This window comes from Typopeltis vanoorti, chromosome 9, assembly GCF_054136105.1.
Source record: "Typopeltis vanoorti isolate ZY-2024b chromosome 9, IOZ_Tvanoo_1.0, whole genome shotgun sequence".
Taxonomy (NCBI): domain Eukaryota; kingdom Metazoa; phylum Arthropoda; class Arachnida; order Uropygi; family Thelyphonidae; genus Typopeltis; species Typopeltis vanoorti.
Window position 1 is genome coordinate 124,559,365 of NC_143557.1, and position 20,844 is coordinate 124,580,208.

General features: G+C 37.6%; 1 protein-coding gene across 1 annotated transcript in view; it reads left to right on the forward strand.

The window, feature by feature from the left end:
• LOC150103501 (uncharacterized) overlaps window positions 1-20,844 on the forward strand; it is a 335,762-nt gene that overhangs the window by 121,189 nt on the left and 193,729 nt on the right. Inside the window, exon 7 of the mRNA XM_090398489.1 lies at window positions 3,101-3,140. Coding sequence (XP_090254615.1) covers window positions 3,101-3,140 — 40 coding nt within the window. The remainder of the gene's footprint in view (window positions 1-3,100; window positions 3,141-20,844) is intronic.

The window sequence follows — 20,844 nt, forward strand, 5'->3', positions numbered from 1 at the left end:
TGTATATAGAGGCTCACAACTTCATATCAGTTACCTTAGTATCCCGTAATGCAAAGCAGATATCCTTACAGAATATATAATGTTATGCATTATGTGAAGGGCCACTACCCAGGTTTTGACCTTTATTGAGGTCTCATCAGTGGGAGACTGACCCAGTGCATCTCCCTATTGCATCCCAAATGTGTTCTAAAGGTTGAGATCTGGGGAGCATGCTGGCCATTTGATTCGATTAATATGCTCAGTCTCTAGAAGTATCTCCACTGCTCATGTATGATGTGGCTTGGTACTGTCATGTGCCATGCCACATCTATCCCGTATCTATCCCTTTCAAGAACATTCTCACAATGGTAAGCAGTACCACTTTCACGGCAGATCAGTGTCATCTAGAATCAGAGGAAAGACTAAAATCACTCTCTTCCGTAAAGACTACATTAACCCATTGGTGTTGTCCAATTTTTATGGATACAACACCACTGAAAATGAGCCCTGTGATGAGCTGTGGATAAAGGGATGCAGACTACATGCTTGAAGGCATAGAGGCCCGCTTTTCGCATATGTCTTACCACAGTTTGTCGAGATATCAGCATACCTGTACTTGAATGAAGCCAACTTGCAAGCTGATCTCCCATGGTGCATCAGTTACATTTTGCTGTTATAACCAAAATTATTCTTTCATTCTCCATGGTAGAGTGAGGGGTGAACTCTTAGCAAACGTCTGGAACACACTCCATTGATTTGAAACACTGCCCAGAGCTTGGATGCAACACTATATAAGATTCCAAATTTCTAGCAAGATCAGTAATTCTATGGCCTTCTTCAAGCTTTCCAATAATTCTTTCCTGCATGAAATCATCTAGAGGATGTCTTTTAGACATTACAACACATCCCAGTTTCACATCTTTATTCCTTCATGAAAAGAGCATCCTTCATATACAATTTGCTTAGCACAGCCTTTTGCCTATTATCCTGGGTGCTACTGTGTGATGTGTTCGATTCAAAAATTTGAATGTGTACTCACTTTCTACTCGAAATTGTCAGTTATACAAATTGCCGTTAGCTGATTCATCTGAATTTGTGTTGTAATCTTCAGAAATAGTGTTTGTCTTTAGGTTTTGGACACCAGTGTATAGCATAACTAATATATTTTATTTATTTAATTTTTCTGGTAACAAGAACAAGATATTAGTTGGGACTAGTCTATGTCATGAACAGAAAGCCAACAAGTCCTTACTGTTTTTATTATTGGTGATGAGACACTTCAAATGAAGACCTGTGAAAGAATGCTCCAGGTTAAGAGAAGTTTTTTTGGAGTAATTAACTGTAAATTTTATGTGCATATGGGTAAGAATTGCTGTAGAAGTTGTGGTATGCAGTGGGGATTTGTGTTGTATTTCAAAGTCTCACAAAGTCTTTAATCTCAGAGCCATGTATATTGATGGGCATCTAAAGCAAGATGACAGTGGAATTTGTCTGTGCATGAGTTAAATTTCGATTATAGTCATTTTTTGAAATGTGAGGAGCGCTACATGTATTTGTTGGATTATGTGGATAAGATGTATAGATTTAAAGCAGATGGAAGGCATGATGGCAGAATTGATCTGTCAGTGACTTTGGCTGATATTTTACAAGAAGAAGGAGTGTTTGTCTGGTAGCAAAGAGAGAGAGAGAGAGAGAGAGAGAGACTGTGATAGACCAAGACTGAGTGTTAAGGTTAACAAAGAGCTGGTGCATAAGTGCTATGAGCAAAGTGAAAGTTAGGGAATAGCAAATATGATATGAATGTGGTGAATCACATAGCAGTGAGGAGTGAGATAAAGAAAGATGCAAAAGACATTGGAGCAGTACAAGAATGAAGGAAAAATAGTCAAGAAGTTAGTGTGAAATATGCAAATATGAGTGAAGATATTGTCATGAGTTGCTGCTTTTGTTTTTTGTGTGCATGAATTCAGTGTTAACTGATGTGTTTAGGAGTTTTAATATATAATTTTCTATAAATAATTTATAACTTTTTTGCCCTTATTTACAATGGGAAACAGTGTTGATGATCTACTGAATGTCTTGTTTTCTGCCAGAGCTTTTGCAGATTGTATGATTGTAGTCGAAGGAGGTAAGCTGATCTACTGAATGTCTTGTTTTCTGCCAGAGCTTTTGCAGATTGTATGATTGTAGTCGAAGGAGGTAAGCTGATCTACTGAATGTCTTGTTTTCTGCCAGAGCTTTTGCAGATTGTATGATTGTAGTCGAAGGAGGTAAGCCTTATCCTCCTCTTCCAAATTTACTATTATATTCAAACCTTTAAGTAATTCAAATATAACAACCAAATGCAGCACTCGCCTTCATTATAGTTTTCTAATATATCTTAAAGCAAACACATTGTTCCCCCCCCCACTCTATGCAGATTTGGTTACACATGACAACACACCCAACCAAAATGAGCACATGATGCTGCTGTTGATCTTTATTACCCAACTATAACATCTTATAGTTGTTGTTTTGAAAAATCTCACCTGTTTTTGTCTTCTTTGTTTCAGCAGCACTAATTACATCAATGTGGTATTTCTCTAATTCTTCTGGTCTTTACACTTCTTTTCTTCTTATGGTAATGGTGCTTATCTTGAATGCCACTGATGTTTTCTTTTGAGTTTGTTCTAGTATTTAACTTTTTTTTTTTTTTTTTATTTACTTTGGCTTCTTGATGAGGGGAAAAATTGTGTGTGCGTGGGTGTGCATGCACGTACACATACTCTCCTTTACCCTGAAATCTTTTCTACACACAATAGCAGCATACTATGTAAAAATTAATAAATCTGTTTTTATTATCTTAAAACCTTCAGTAAACAAGTTTTTTTTTGTTTTTTTTCCACAGGTGATGAAAATATCAATAGAATATTTATCAATTCCTTCGCTTTCTAATCTTATGCCTTTTCTTGTAGCTGGATTTTCTTGATTCCTTTTAGATGCAAGATATAATTATTTATTGTTAGCCTCAACTTAATATGAAATACTCTGAAATAATTTTAAAAATATTTCCTTCTCCATCTTTTACTTGATATGTATTTTATGTGATCAGAATATTGATTTTTTTTTGTTATTAATTTAGGGAATTCAGGCATAGGATCTATATTAGGTAACTCTACAAGGTAAAAAAAAAGGAAGTTGGCATTTTATTATATTATAAATGTAACAAATATTTATTTTACGCATCTGTACATTTATTTTATACATTTGTCTTACCTGAATAGTTAAATTAGTTTACTTTTAAATGAAAAATTAAGCCTTATTTATTTATTTATTTATTTTTTTTTTTGAGTGATAAATGTAACTTGTAAGCAAAACAGATTTGCATTTAAAAAGCCAGTTTTCTCTCTCTCTCTCTCTCTCTCTCTTACTCCATCTTTCCCCATTTTTTGGGGGTTGAATCCATTGGCTAGAGAGTTTTCAGGTATTTTTCACAAAGCTATCTTCCTATTCCTCTGGTTCATCTCCTAAGAATGGATAAATTTCAGTATATTTACATATCTAGCTTGCCTGCTTATGGAATGAAAAACCTGAGTGGCAAGGGTCCTTCTCCTTGTAATTCAGGTTTTTCATTCCATGTGAATATAACTAACTCATTTTCAGTTGAAAAAGCCTTGTAAAGGTTCTTTGCATTTATTATATTATTATTATTATTATTATGTGACACCTCCAGGGAGTCGAAAGACATCGAGGGAGGACACCTACTCTACAACACTGTCTCCACTACTTAATCCCCCAACTGCAACTACACCAATGCCATCTACCACCACCACCACTAGTATTTCCACAGACAACCAAAAACTGCAGGTTCGAATCCCACCATGGGATTTGAACCTGCAGCCTTTTGGCTGGAGAGTGGATACGCTAACTGCTCGACCAACCAGGCCAGGCAAAAAAAACTTTATCCAAGTGTAAGCAAACAAAGTTTGTGCCTGAAGTATCTTCAGGACTGAGGCAACTCGTGGTACAGGCGGACCAAGCTTTCATCACTCCTTGTCTTAGTATCTCCCATAATGCAAAGCACATCTCCTTGCGGACATGTATAATGCTAAGCATTAAGAGAAGGGCCACTACCAGACCGGTTTCGACCTTTGTGTTATTTTAGAGAGATTTTTTTTTTCATCGTCATCATCAAATTCCTGATATATACCCTCAAATGGTGTACAGGATATGATACTACTACATGAAAAATTTACACCATTACTAACTTCCTACAATTTTGCTCCAAATCAGACTGTTACCTGTAAAGAATTCAATATTATCAGATCTTATATTTCTGTCTTCTAAGGCACTTTTTACTGTATCAATCCATCTATATCTTGGTCTTCCTCTAGATCTTTTTCCTGCCAACCTGACAGAAAAACACTTGTTTGGCTAATCTTTCCTCTCCCATTCTATTTAAGTGACCATACCACCTGAGATTTGCTCTGTAATGCATTCCTGGATGCTGACAATGTCAAGTTCTTTCCTAATATCCTCATTTTTAATATGATATTGCAATTGATGCCATCTGTTCGTGCCCCTAAACTTTCTCAGGACTCTCATATCTGCAGTCTCTAGTCTTTTGTCAACTGTTTTACTTCTAACCCAGCTCTTAGATCCTTAAGTTAAAATTGGTTTGAACACTGTCTTGTATTAGTATTTTGGCTAATTTCTCTCTTATTCCATATAAATTTATTCAATTGACTTCCTATCATACCAGCTTTATTGATTCTGTTGTTTATTTCCATACTTAATTTACCATCTTTGCTAAAAATCTTGTCTAAGTAGCTGAAATGTTTTACTTGTTCTATAGGTTCTCCATTCACAGTGCAGTTGATATTTTCAATGTTTCTGCCTATATATATATATACCATATCTATTACAACAGTTATTCAATTTAGTCAGGGAATTTTGCAGACTTGCAGCAGATTTATTTAGAAGTATAAAAGTGTGCACTCATAGATGAGCGGTTAAGGAGATGGACTTGAAAACCATTGGGATATTCCCGCATAGGTTCGAATCCTGTTGGCTGCATACTTTTTGGGGTTACCAAGAATGCAAGGTCACAGTTGGCAGCATTTGCATTGGAAGAGAAGATAGGTTTTCGTTATCTAGTATAGTTGAATATAGCATTATATTTATATATATGTTTATATTTAGTGTTTATTTATATATATATGTATGATATAATGTTCATATATATATTTTTAGCGATTAGTTTAGTAGCTACTTGTAAGTAAGTAATGATGGTGGAAGCAGCTGCAATCACAAATGGCATGTCACCAAGTCCTCTGCCATTTAAGAACTCTATTATACGTAACATAATAAAGGACTTTGTGGCATGCAGTGTTTGTGGCACGTATGTTTCACGGGAGTTGGATATGTGGCAGGTGAGAGAAGGGTGAGTGCGTATATGTATATGTACAAAATGCAGAAATCAATGAATTAGATATTTCGATAACCGACCTAGTTGCGTCAGGAATGGGAAATGAATGTCGGGAGACAAGTAGCATGATAAGAGAGAATGACGAGCGAAATATGAATGAGAAAATAAGAGCTGGGGATGTGGAAGGTTTAAATGACTGTGAAATTTTAATGGTGAGTAAGAGTGACTAACTTGCAGAGAGGGATAGATGAGCTGAAAGAGGAGGTGGAATGTCTTGTGAATGAGATGAGAAGTATGAAAGATAAGATTAGGAGAATGGAAGAGATGTATGCAAGGCGAATCAGAGTAGGAGTGAGAAAAACAACGTTTTGGGAATGATAGAAGAGAAGAGAATAGAAGCAGTAGGAGAGAGGGAATGAGAGATTGGTTTGGTAATAATAGAAGAGGAGAGTATAGAAGGAGTAGGAGAGAGGGAATGAGAGGGAGGTTTGGTAATGATAGAAGAGGAGAGTATAGAAACAGTAGAAGAGAGAGGGAATTAAAGAGAGGTATGGGAATGATAGAAGAGGAGAGAATGGGAACAATAGAAGAGAGGGAATGAGAGAGAGTTATGTGCATAATAGAAGAGGAGAGAATAGGATAAGTGGAAGAGAGGAAATGAGAGAGAGAGATATGGGAATGATAGAAGAGGAGAGAATAGGAACAGTGGAAGAGTGGGAATGAGAGAGAGTTATGGAAATGATAGAAGAGGAGAGAATGGAAACAGTAGGAGAGAGGGAATGAGAAGAATGCGAGGGAGCACTGAAACCAGGAATAGAGTGATGTCAGGAAGGCAGGTAAGTAGGGGAACACAGAAGAGACAGAATGAGGGATGCATGGGAGCAATTGAGGAACAGGGTGGTAAGAGGTGTAATGTATGGGGACTCAATGATCCGTGGTGTGCAAGATAGGATGATTGAGGAGTGTTTGCTTGGAGGAATGATAGAGGGTGTGACAATGGCAATTAAGAGGAGTGAAAAGGTGAATGAGATGATTGTGATGGTACGAACAAATGACTTGAGAGGTAATGTAAATTGGGCAGCGAGAGATATGAGATTCTTGCTTGAGGTTGTACGAAAGAACTTCCAGAGAGGAAAGATAGTGTGAGTGTTGCCTAGGTGTGATAGTGACGAGCTGAGTAGAAGAACAGTAATATTGAATAACATAATTACTAGAATGTGTCAGAAGAGAGAATTGGAATATATGGATGCTTGGAGAGCATTTGAGGACAGAGAGGAATTGTATGCGAGAGACTGCTTGCATTTGAATGAAGAAAGACATAGGTATCTGGAGAGATTGCTATTCTGAACGAGTCGGTGTGTCACTGCAGGGAAACTAGAATACCCAAGGTGGATGGTAGCAGGGATGGCCTCTTGTGGGAATGGTTACTTGGGAGAAGAGGGACGACATCAGGTAACGCTGAGCCCTAGAAGGGATAATGCTAGGTATAGCAACAGTGGCATTTTTATTCTTTATACTAATGCCAGGAGTATCTGGAATAAAGGAGAGGAATTGGTGGCGCTGATAGCATCAGCCTGGCCAAAGATTATTGGGATCACTGAGATGACAGAAGAGGATATAATAACAGCAATAGAAGTAGCAGGGTACAGCATTTTTTGGCAGGATAGGAAGAGAAAGCATGGTGGTGGAGTACTGCTTTTGATAAGTGACGACTTATGTCGTCTAAGAGTGGAGGCTTTGGAAGGCAGTGACACTAATGATTTTGAAAGTATATGGTGTGAGGTAGAGGTGGGAAAGATGGGATATTTAGTGGGGTGTTGCTATGAACCAAGGAGCATAGAGGGTGGGGACCAGGAGATGCTTAGACAGTTGAGCTTGGCAAGTGCAAGAAGAATGATTGTTTTGGGAGATTTTAACTACAGCAGTATAAATTGGGGAGAGAAAGATGCATGTAGCAATAAGGGAATGGAATTTCTAGAATTCATGAAGAACAAATGTCTTAGGCAACATGTAATAGAGGAAACAAGAAGTTCAAGAGTTATGGATTTGGTCATAGTATCAGAAGAGTTGATAATAACTGAGATGACATCTCTGCCACCAGTTGGAGAGAGTGCGCCATGTGGTTTTGACTTGGAAGATGAATAGACATGCAGGAGTATCAAAGAGACGGGAAGATATGTGGAATTATAAGGAAGGCAATTATAATAGTCTTAGACATCAACTTGGAGAAGTTTCATGGAGATAGGAATTGGAAGGCTGTGATATCATTAGTGCTTGGGAAATTGTGAAGGAATATGTGTTAGAAGCAATAGGAAGTTGTATTCCACAAGTGAAGAAGAGGACACAATTTGGTGTAGAGTGGATGATGAACAAAAATAAAAAGGAACTGCATGTCAAAAAGAGGCTATGGAAGAGATATAAGGGGACAGGTGAAGAGCAGATGCATGAAGAATATAAGACACAGGTCAGGAGAGTGACTAGTATGTTAAGGAAGGCGAAACTGGAATACGAGAAGAGATTGGCCCTAAGATCTAAAGAAAATCCTAGGGAATTTTTTAGCTATGTGACCAGAGGAGGAGAAATGACTTTGGAATAATGACATTGTGGGATAAAAATGGGAATAGAGTGACTGATGCAAAGGACATAGTGGAATTATTTGATGCACACTTTATTGGTGTATTTCATCCTTGAGGAGTTAATTTTAATACTAGAGGGATATGGCAGGTTCGACATTTAGAGGTGCAGGAGGAGAGTGTGTCCAAATACTGAGTACTCTGGATGTCAGTAAAGCTGTGGGACTGGATGGTATTCCACTATGAGTTTTGACAGAATGTGCTAAAGAACTGACAGCTCCTTTCAAATGTCTTTTCAGTGAAAGTCTGTCTACAGGAAAGGTGCCCAGGGAATGGAAGGAAGGTAAGATAGTGCCATAGCATAAGGGTGGTAACAGACTGGAAGTGTCTAATTATAGGCCAGTTTGTGTGTCATCAGTAGTTGTTATGATCTTGGAGAAATTAGTTAATGACCGTATACAGCATTGGGCAGATGAGGGTAATGTTATATGTTAGAGTCAACATAGGTTGGTTAAGGGGCGCTCTTGTTTTCGTAATATGCTAGTCTTTTATAATAACCTGACCATGCTTAGTGAAATCTTGACATGCTGGTCCCAAGTCCGGATAAATGGGGAGGGTTAAGTGCAGGGCTAGCAACCCTGTCTCAGAAAAAAATCTTTGTTATACAAACTGAAACCTTCCAAAATGTGATACTGGATGAAGAAAATAGAACATGAACTGCCATGAACATGAGGCACCTTTGTGAAAGCCCTTCTGGGGAAGCAGAGGTGTGGAAGAAAGTAACAGACACCTTACCAAAAGACAAGCTTAGACTGGGATGTTGGAATGTTAGAACCATGTTCGAAACTGGGAAGACATACCAAGTCTCGAGAGTTCTAGATAAATACAGACTAGAAATAATGGGATTAAGCGAAATGAGATGGATAGGAACTGGAAAAATCAAATTAAACTCTGGTCACTACTTAATTTACTCTGAGAACCAAAATATGAATGACCACACAAAGAGAGTTGCACTAATTATGACAAAGAAAGCTCATGGTGCACTAATGGAGTATAACCCAATATTCAAAAGAATACTAAATGCTAGATTTGAAGCCGGCAAGCAGAACATCACAAAACTGCTATATATGCACCAACAAATGATGCAATCCAGGAAGAAAAGGATAATTTTTATAACATGCTACAGAGAAGTATAGAAACAAGAAATAAAAAAGATATGCAACTTATAATTGGAGACTTTGATGTTGGAAATGAACTGTTATTGGAAAGTATGCAGAAGGAGAAATAAATGAAAATGGAGAGTTACTTATAGACCTTTGTATGTTCAATCAGCTTGTAAAAGGAGGGAGTCTCCTCCAACATAAAAAAATACACAAGTGGACATGTATAACACCAGATAGAAAGAGAAAGAACCAAATAGACCATGTACTTATATCAAGGAATTGGAGGAAATCACTCCTGGATGTCAGAGTTAAAAGAGGAGCCAAGGCATATTCAGATCACTTTCTCCTAACAGCTACCATGAAAGTAAAAATATTTAAAAATAAACAAGCAATGCACAATAGGAAGAGGTTTAGAATTGAAAAACTCAAAAACAAAGAAATTAGAAATAAATTTATAACAACTCTACAGGGTAAATGGGATAAACTCAAAAAAAGAGAAGGAGATAACATAGAGGGAAAATGGACTAAGATTAAAGACATACTAATGAGCACATCGGAAAAGATATTGGGATTTCGAACTAATACAGACAAGGAATGGATATCAGAAAACACCAAATTAAAAATAGAGGAGAGAGATAAAATAAAAGCGAAACTGTTACAGATTGGCAAAAATGTTGAACAAGAACAAGCAGAAAGATATAGACCAATTAACAAAGAAATAAAAAGAAGTGCAAGAAATGATAAAAGAAAATACATAGAATCTAGCACAATCTAGAACTAATACAGACAAGGAATGGATATCAGAAAACACAAAATTAAAAATAGAGGAGAGAGATAAAATAAAAGCAAAACTGTTACAGATTGGTGAAAATGTTGAACAAGAACAAGCAGAAAGATATAGAGCAATTAACAAAGAAATAAAAAGAAGTGCAAGAAATGATAAAAAAAAATACATAGAGAATCTCGCACAAGAGGCAGAGGATGCTGCATATATAAATGATACTAGAAAGTTATATGATATTACAAGGAAATTAAGTGGAAAAAGAAACAAATGGATAGTTCCTATATACAAAAAGAAGTTAACTATTATTAAATGAAAAAGAACAGATAAATAGATGGGTGGAATTCTTCTCAGAGAAATTTCAAGAAATGACTGATGGTGACCAGAGCCTAGAATTAAATGAACAAAATGCATCATTAGATATAAATTTGAATGAATAACAAAAGCAATAACTCAGATCAAAACAGGTAAAGCACCAGGAGCAGACAACATACCAAGCGATATACTAAAAGCAAATCCAAAATTTATAGCAGAGATATTATATCCCTTACTAAATGAGATATGGCAAAAAGAAGAATGGCCTAAGGAATGGAATACTGGATTACTGGTTAAATTACCCAAAAAAGGGAACCTACCTGAATGCAAAAATTGGAGAGGTATAACATTGCTGAGTATTATAAGTAAAATACTAGCAAGGATAATACTAGAAAGAATCAAAATAGAAATAGAAAAACAACCAAGATCAGAACAGGTAGGATTTAGAGCCAATAGATTATGCACCGACCACATTGCTACTTTATAAATTATCAGAGAACAATCATTGGAATGGCAGGCAAGCTTATATTTAAATTTTATCGATTTTGAACAAGCTTTCAACAGTATAAACAGATCTTCCCTATGGAAATTACTTAGAAATTATGGACTCCCAAAAAAAAATAAGAAGAATAATTAAAAAAATGTATGAAGATTTTGAAATTAAAGTAATACATGGAAATACCCTCTCAGAACCATTTAAAACAAAGACAGGAGTAAGGCAAGGTTGTATACTCTCCCCTAATATGTTTTTAATTGTTGTAGACTGGGTGATGAGAAAAGTATCTCATGGAAATACAGGACTACAATGGTTACTTCAAAACCAACTCCACAATCTAGATTTTGCAGATAATATCTGCTTACTTTCACAGAAGCACCAACATATAGAACAAAAAACAACAACACTTGTAGAAACAGCCAAAAACGTTGGTCTTAGGATAAAATTAAACAAATAACAATAGAAGAAATAGAATAAATAGAAGAAGTGAGAATGTAGAAAATAGTGATATGCTAGTGATATTTGCGGGTAGTACCAGATTATTATTATTATTATTATTATTATTAAAACAAGACCTCATGGAGTCAAAGACTCATCTAGGAGGTCCTTTTATCTCACACACATCTCATCATACCGGGTCTTAAACACATTCAAACTCCTTGCAGACACCACACTCTCAGGCAAGGCATTCCAATCATTCACAACTCTGCACGAAAAAAACCTGCCTCTCACTCCCCTACTCACACCCTCTTTATACAGTTTCCAGGGATGACCTGTGGTTCTCCCCTGATCTCCCACTATTCGCTGTAGAACTTCTCCACCATTGATCCTATAGCAACCCCTTACCAACTTGTAGGTCTCTATCATATCTCCCCTCTTCCTTCTCTCCACTAGTCTCTGCAAATTACATCTTTTCAATCTTTCCTCATACTCGACATTCCAGAGGTCAGAAACTACCTTTGTCAGTCGCCTTTGGACCCTTTCCAACATCTCTTCGTCCTTCTGAAAACCAGGTGACCAAATCTGGGCACAATAGTCCATGTGTGGCCTAATCAAAGCCTTATACAATGGAACAAGAATCTCCCTACTTCTACACGTCAGTGTCCTCCTCATCATTCCCAGAAGTCTTTGTGTTGTCTTCACAATTTTGGCGATGTGACCCCTAAATTTTAGATCCTTATCCACTATCACTCCCAGATCTCTTATTTCCTCTACTTCCAACAATATATTCTCACCAAGCATAAATTCTGCATCCCATCTTTGTTTTCCAAATTTTAAAACCTTACATTTTGCAACATTGAACTCACATCCCCATTTGCTTGCCCAATCACTCAATTTATTCAATTCTTCTTGCAAGGCCACAACATCTTCACTACTCTTTATGGTTCGTCCCAACTTTGCATCATCTGCAAACAACTGAATATCTCCATCCAAATCTTCGCCAATATCATTAATATACAAGTTAAATAGTAATGGCCCTAAAACAGATCCCTGAGGCACTCCACTAGTGACTTTCCTTTTCCTGGATATTGCACCCCCATACACAACTTGTTGATACCTATCAGATAGCCAGTCTCCAATCCAATGCACTAATCTAATATCCAACCCCATCTGCTCTAGTTTGACTGTCAACTTATCATGAGGTACTCTATCAAAAGCTTTTGCGAAATCCAAGTATATTACTGTGTATCCTTCTCCTCTGTCCAAGGAAGCAGTCACTTTATTGTAATAAGTAAGTAGATTACTAAAACACGACCTCCCTTTAGCAAATCCATGCTGTCCATCAAAGATTATACCATTGTTGTCAACCCAACTCTGGATCCTAGTTCTCACAAGCTTCTCCAACAATTTAACCACAACACCTGACACACAGATAGGCCTATAGTTTAATGCTTGAGTTCGATCACCTCCTTTATGAAGTGGCACAATCTTGCCCTCCTTCCACTCTTTAGGGACTTGACCAAGTGCAAGACTCGTATTAAAAAAATATGTCAAGGCAGGTGTCAACTCTCTGGCACATTCCTTCAGAATACGCGGTGATATATTATCAAGTCCCACAGCCTTATTTACATCTAGTTTATGAGAGTGGCATCGAAAGTGAAAATGAAGGTAAACATTCAGAACAAATGAATGAATTAACAGAAAATAAAAATGATGAGACTGATGCAATGAGTGAGATTGCATGGTTGCGCGGAGCGATACACAGGGCAAATCAGAAGATGGAGCATTGGCAAAAATGTTTACCAAGCATACCGACTAATAAATGGTAAAAGTACGATAGGAAAAATAAGAGTATGATAGTGAGTGTAAACAAAATGAAAGAGTGAGTATTGTATGGAGATTCTTTAGTAAGAGGTGTGATAGTTGAGAGTTTAACAAAATCGTACCAACCTGGTGCGAACGTTAAGGATGTAATCGAGTCAATTAGAATGCAAAAGCAGTGAGTGAAAGAATTGATAGTTGTAGCAGGTACAAATGATTTGAAAGGAGACAAAATGGCTATGAAAGACGATTTGAAGGAATTGCTTGAGGTAGCAAAAGAGAAGAGTGAGAGAGTTAGCATGGTGAGTCTGTTGCTGCGATATGACAGTGAAGAGTACAGGAGGGCCATAATTGCTAATGACATTATGAGTGAATTATGCAGGAGGAGTGGTGTGGAATTTGTTGATGTGTGGAGTGAGTTCGATGGGCGAAAGGATTTATATAAGATGGATGGTTTACATTTGAATGGACTTGGTGTATGGAGACTTGAAAAGGTGTTGAATGTAGTGGAAGTAGATGTGCAGAATCAGGAAAACTAGAGTTATTAAGGGGGGGGGGGAGAAGTAGATATGCAGACTTTAGGGAGACAATTGAGTGTATGAATGTATGTAATATGCCCGAGCGAGTACGAAAGACAACAAATCAGAATGGGATAATTAGTATAAGGCATCAAAATAGGGATGGGACAAATGGGCTTCTGCAATTCATGTATAGTAATGCCAGAAGTATTAGGAACAAGAAGGAAGAATTTTTGGCCTTGGTTGGCACTTCCAGGCCACAGGTTATTGGCATTAGTGAAACATGGCTGACAGAAGATGATATAGCTGGTGGGATTGAATGTGGGGTATGGTATGTTCAGGAGTGACAGGGAGAATAAAATGGGGGGGGGGAGTGTTATTGATGATAGTTGATGAGCTACAGCCAAGGAGAATAGAAGTGGAACTGCAGGATAGAGAAAAGAGCACATTTGAGGCTATTTGGTGTGAGATTGAAACTAGCAGAACAAAGTATACAGTTGGGTGCTGCTATAGACCAGGTGATGGAATAGATGGTGGAGATAGTATGCATAAGCAAATAGAAGAAATGAGTGGAAGGAGGGTAATTATTATGGGAGATTTCAACTATGTTAACATTGATTGGAAGGAGGAGAGGACACATGGAAGAAGGAATTGGATTTCATGCGGTTATTAAGGGAAAACTATCTGCGACAGCATGTAATGGAAAATACTAAGACAGAGAGTGCTTGACCTAGTAATTGCATCTGAGAATTTGGCTGTAATGAATATGACCACGTTGCCACCAAGGGTCTTGGGAGGTGGCTAAAGGTGTGGAATTTACAATTAAGACAGGGTACATGTGGAATTATCAGGCTAGTAAGTATGACAAGCTTAGGAGTTTGATTGGTTCAGTGCCAATGCATGTTGATAGTGCATGGGAGGCAGTTAAGAAGTGATTTGCATGAGGCAATGGCTGACTGTATACCTAGAGTCTGAATAATAAATCAAGTTGGGGTTAAATGGATGAACAACACCAGTAAGCTTGAGCTGCAAAAAAAGAAACAACTATGGAGGGAATTTAAGGAAAAAGTTGACTAGCAGGCACATGAACGGTATAAAGCACAGGCCAGAAAGGTAACAAGTGTGGTAAGAAAAGCAAAAGCAGATTATGAAAGAAAATTAGCCATGCAGGCTAAAGCGAATCCCAAACAGTTTGTTCAATATGTTACAAGTAAAAGAAAAAATATATATGACAGAATGATTTTAAAGAATGCCCATGGTAGGGAGGTAACCGAATCAGTTGATATAGTTGAATTACTCAGCGAGCACTTTGCAAGAGTATGTCATCCAGGTGGTGACATTGCAGGAATGAATGAACCAATAGATTATATGGGAATTGTGGTGAATGAAGTGGAGGTGAATAGTCTATTACAAAACCTCAATGTTAATACTTCTGTGGGATTGGATGGTATACCAGCTCGTGTCGTACGTGAAGCAGCTAAAGAATTGTCAGTACCCTTGACCATTTTGTTTAATTTGAGTCTCGGGTCTGGGTTAGTCCCGAGGGGGGTGGAAAGAGGGTGAAAATAGTTCCACTGCATAAAGGAGGTTCCAAGACTGCTATTGTAAATTACCGACCGATTAGAATATCAGGAATCGTTGTCAAGGTCTTGCAGAAATTAGTAAAGAGAAAAATACAGGATTGGATAGATGAAAATGGCATACTGTATGGGGGGACAATGTGGTTTTGGGTAGATCATGCCTCAGTAACTTGCTCACATTTTATAACACAGTGATGGCTGAACTGGATAAGGGTAATGGGTTTACAGTGATTCAATTGGGCCTTGCCAAGGCCTTCGACAGGATACCACATGGAACTCTAATCAGTAAACTGGAGCAGATGGGGATGGATATAGGGTTGGTGAGATGGATAGGAGGGTGGTTGATGGAGAGATACCAGAGAGTGGTTTATTCAGGAGTTGAGTTCAAAAGACTGCTTGTGACTAGTGGTGTGCCACAGGGTTCTGTTCTTGGACCACTACTTTTCAATTTGTTCATCAGTGCTATAGGAATGGATCTGAGAGGAAGTGTTCACTTGTTTGCTAATGATTCAAAGTTGGTTAGAGCAATAGTGAGTGCACAGGATGTCAAACTTTTGCAAGATGATTTGGATAGTTTGGAAGACTGGGCAAAAGAAAATGGATGTCAATTTAATGTGGCAAAGTGTAAGGTTATGCATTTTGGAGTGAAAAGATTAGCAGCAGTATATCGCATTGGTGGAATCATATGCCAGGAGATTGATGAGGCCAGGGATTTGGGAGTGTTGGTGGATAGGGAGTTGAAGTTTAGGAGGCACATTGCAAAAGTGGCTAAATCAGCTCATCAAATCACTTGGTTGCTGAAAAATACGTTAACAAGCAGAGGCAAACAAGTCATTGTTCCTCTGTATCGAGTCTTGATAAGACCCTATCTAGACTACTGTGCCCAGATATGGATGCCAGGGTTTCTTCTTGATGGGGAGGAGGTGGAGAGGATCCAGAGAATAGTGACCAAGATGATAACAAGTCTGTGGAATGAACCTTATGAGAACAGGTTGAAGATTTGTGGGTTGGAAAAATTGGTCGATAGGCAGAAAAGGGGTGATATGATTGAGACATTCAAATTACTGAAGGGTTTCTATAAGATTAATTCAGAAGATATTTTTGAGAATAGGACTGGTAGTGGGAGAACTAGGGGCAATACATGGAAGCTGGGCAAGAATGTGGTTAGCAAGGGTGTTAGAGCTAGGGTTTTTACTTGTAGAATGGTGAATGAGTGGAATAAGCTGCCAGAGTCTGTTGTTGGTGCCATGACTATGAATGAGTTCAAGGTGAAGTATGATACATACTTTGTGAATGTTGAATAGTTGTTCTTGACATGATGTTAGGGCCTCCCTCGATGAGTCTGTTGACTCCCTGGAGTTGCCCGTAATAATAATAATAATAATAATAATACCACTTAAAGAAGTAGAACAATTCATATACCATTGGTTCAGTAGTATCAATAAAAGAAGGAACTACTGAAGATATAAATAGAAGGAAACAGCTGACTTATTCAACTTTCAACCAACTTAGAAATATTTGGAAAAACAAGAATTCATCTATAAAAACTAAAATGAGAATATTTAACTCAAATGTAAAGGCAATACTAATGTATGGATCAAAAACGTGGATGTTAAACAAAAAAGATAGTTAACAGTGCCCAGGTCTTCCTAAACAAGTGTTTAAGAATAATACTGGGAATATATTGGCCAAAACAAATATCAAACGAAGAACTAAGGGAGAGAACAAACCAGAAACCCATGTTGCAACAGATACGTGAAAGGAAATGGAGATGGTTGGGGCATGTGTTGAGGGAAAGAAGATAAAATAATAGTAAAACAGGCTCTTGATTTTGACCCCACAGGACAGAAGAAAACGAGGAAGGCCAAGAGAAACATGGAAAAGAACAATACTGAAAGAAATAACAAATATTAATAAAAACTGGAATCAGATAAAAGCAGAAGCAAAAAACAGAGTCCAGTGGAAAAGTGTGGTGGAAGATCTATGCTCCCAGGTGGAGTGAAGAGGATTATGTAAGTAAGTATTTTATAATAAAGTTACAAGAGCAGTAGATGAGGGAAAGGTATATACTGCCATTTTATTGGATTTAGCGAAGGCATTTGACAGGGTGCCACATGATAAGCTGATATTTAAGTTGAAGCACATGGGTTTAGATGTCAGGTTGGTCAACTGGATTCAGGATAGGCTGTCCGATAGGTATCAGAGAGTTGTATATGGTGGTGCAGTTTTAAGGAGGCAGAAGGTTACAAATGGGGTTCCACTGGGCTCAGTACTGGGACCTATATTGTTTATCCTTTATATCAGTGACATTGTCAGTGGATTTCTGGGGGATATTCAGTTGTTTGCAGATGATGGGAAGATGGGAAGGGTTATTAGTAATAGTGCACATGTGGTAGCCCTGCAAGAGGATTTGAATAACCTAGACAGATGGGCAAATGAATGGGTGTATCAGTTTAATGCTGCAAAATGTAAGGTCTTGATTGATAGAAACCTGAAATTCAGGGACATGTTGCAAAGGTGGTGAAGGTAACACAGAGGATTGCTGCAATAATGAGAAGGACGCTGACCTGTGGAGATAAAAGAGTTATCTCCACAAATAACTAAGTGTGATCAGACCACACTTAGACTATTGTTCTCAGATTTGGTCCCCAGGATTTGAAGGGGATATATTAACTGTGGAAAGGATACAGAGGTGGTTAACAAAGATGGTTTCAGGACTGTACAATGTTAGTTATGAGAATTAGCTGAGGGAATGTGGACTGCAGAGTTTGGTGGATAGAAGAAGGAGAGGTGATGTGATTGAGACTTTTAAACTGCTGAGAGGTGGTTACAGGGTTGACTGCGGAGTTCTTTCACTTGGTTGAACAGCAGGAAGGAGAGATGACAAGGGGCCATCCCTGGAAGTTACAAAAGGAAACTGTGAGCAAGATGGTCAGGAGTGGTTTCTTTGCATGGAGGGTGGTTGAACCGTGGAATGCATTACCTGATGCAGTGGTGAGAGTGAGAATGGTCAATGAGTTTAAGAGAGTGGTATGATAGACTTTGTGTTTACTAGGAGGGACCTCCCACGATGAGTCTTGATAGACTTTGTGTTTCCTAGGACCTCCTGCGATGAGTCTTTTGACTCCTTGGAGTCCTAAATATTAATAATATAAATAATAATAACATCATCCGCATAAAGCAAAGAGCTGAGATTAACACCTCCAATTTTGATATCAGGTTTAATACCACTTTCCTTCATAATGTGATCCATATAGATAATGAATAACAGAAGGGATAATGTACATCCTTGTCTGACACAGATTTAACATTAAACCACCGTCCTGTACTTCCTTTAGTTCTATCGGTTGACTTACAACTCAAATAAAGACTAAGTATTGCTTGATATAATACCCCATTAACACCATATAACTGTAGCATTTTGAATGTCTTCTCTCTTGGCACCTTGTTATATGCCTTTTCCAGATCTACAAAACTTAAATACAGATCTTTGTTATATTCCATGATTTCTCAACTAGCTGTCCTAAAGTGAAAATCTGATCCTGACAACCTCCATTGTTCTTCGCCAAGCTTCTCTTCCACAGTCCTTCTCTTCCGTTTCTAAAGTATACCTGCATAAGTAACACTGAGCCCAGTGGAATCTAGAAGGGATAATGCTGGATATAGAAACAGTGGCATTTATATGCTTTATACTAATGCCAGGCGTATCCGGAATAAGGGAGAGGAATTGGTGGCGCAGATAGCATCAGCCTGGTCAAAAGCTATTGGGATCACTGAGACGTTGGTGATAGAAGGGGATATAATAACAGGAATAGAAGTTGCTGGGTACAGCATTTTTTGTTAGGATAGGAGGGGGAAGCATGGTGGTGGGGTACTGCTTATGATAAGTGATGACCTATGTCCTGTAAGAGTGGAGGCTTTGGAAGGAAGTGAGACAAATGATTTTGAGAGCATATGGTGTGAGTAGAGGTAGGCAGTACAGGATATTTAGTGGAGTGTTGCTACAGACCCAGGAGCACAGAGGATGGGGACCAGGAGATGTTTAGTCAGTTAAGTTTGGCAAGTGTAAGGAGAATGATTGTTATGGGAGATTTTAACTACTTTTAAATAACTATGCAGTGTAAGACTTTTATACCTCCATACTTGAGCATTTCTGGTCAAATATCATCTATATGTTTCTTCATTTATGAAGAAACATAATGTAGTGGCATTTCATGATTAATCACTCCTCGTTTGATCATAACTATCCTGTTAATTCTGAACTGAGAAAGAAAACAGAATGTTGATAGTAAAAAAGAAGGAAATATACAATTATCAATCTGAATGGGAAGAAGCCTACTGCCATGTTAAATAAAATTCAAATGTGTGTGTTTAGTATGTGGGAATTCTGTTGCATTTATGAAGAAACATAATATAGTGGCATTTCAAGACGAATCACTCCTTGTTTGACCATAACTGTCCTGTTAATTTTGAACTGAGAAAGAAAACAGTATATGGACTAAAGTCAAAACTTACATCTCAACAGTTAGTTTTTATTAGACCAATAGCAAAGCATAAAAATGTCCCCATTGCTTCTTATAAAGTTACTCACTTAATAGCAAGAAGGAAAGAACCATATCAGAATGTGAATTGATAAAAGAGGCATTTCTTGCAGGTGCAGATTCTTTATTTAAGGGCTTTAAAAACAAACAAGAAATTATGACAGTGATATCAGACCTGCAGCTTTCAAATAAAACAACCACAAGGTGGTTGTTTTATTTGAAAGCTGCAACTAGGCAACAAGGCACTACAACACAGTAACTGAGTTACTGTGTTGTAGTGCCTACATGCACTTGTCTTTTTTGTAAGTTCCTTTTGAAGATGGCAACGTGACGTTGCCAAAATATCGGAAATATTTTATTAAAGTGTAATTTAATTTATATTCGTATCTACGTTGTCAATTCCTTAAGTGATTTAGTAATGCATAACCATATAAGCCTGTCTACGAGAATATGAATGGAAATTTACCATACATTTAAACAATACATCGAAACAATAGATATCCTTCGAATAAAGTTGACAGTGTTTACCACTGATGGAGCTCCAACAATGGTCTCTACTTCCGAAGGATTTATTGCTCTTTTCAGGGAGGACAAATTATTTCTGATCTTTATGTCATGCCCATTGCATTATTCATCAAGAAGCATTGTGTACATTATGAAAACATTTCTAAAAATAATAAACTCAATTAGAGCCTCTCCTCTACAGCACCACCTCTTTAAGTCTTTCATTTTGGAATGAAGAATAAGAACAAAATCTTATTCTTCATTAAGTTCGCTGGGTAAGCAAAGGAGAACTATTTTCAAAATTTGTGAATTTTACTGAAGAGATAAAAGAATTTCTCAGTTCCAAAAGACAGAACTATGAGCAGTTAAGTGATTCTTTTTGGTTAATGGATTTGGGTTTCCTTACGGATATTGTAGAAAAATTAAGTTCTCTAAACTAGAAACTCCAAGTTCAATCAGATCATTCAAAGAGAAGCTGACTTTGTGGATATATCATTTGGAGCAGAAATCCCTCAATCATTTCCTAAATCTGAAGAAAATGATTGATAACAGAGAGTTTGTCCCAGAATCATTTGTTAAATTGCTTAAAGTGGTTCAGGAAGATTTGACAACAGATTTCAGCAGTTCAATACCATTGAGCCAATGGTATAGTTTTTTTTAAACCCTTTTACAGACTTAAGTGCGATTGAAATTGCTGAACTCATTACAAACTTTAACAATGCAAC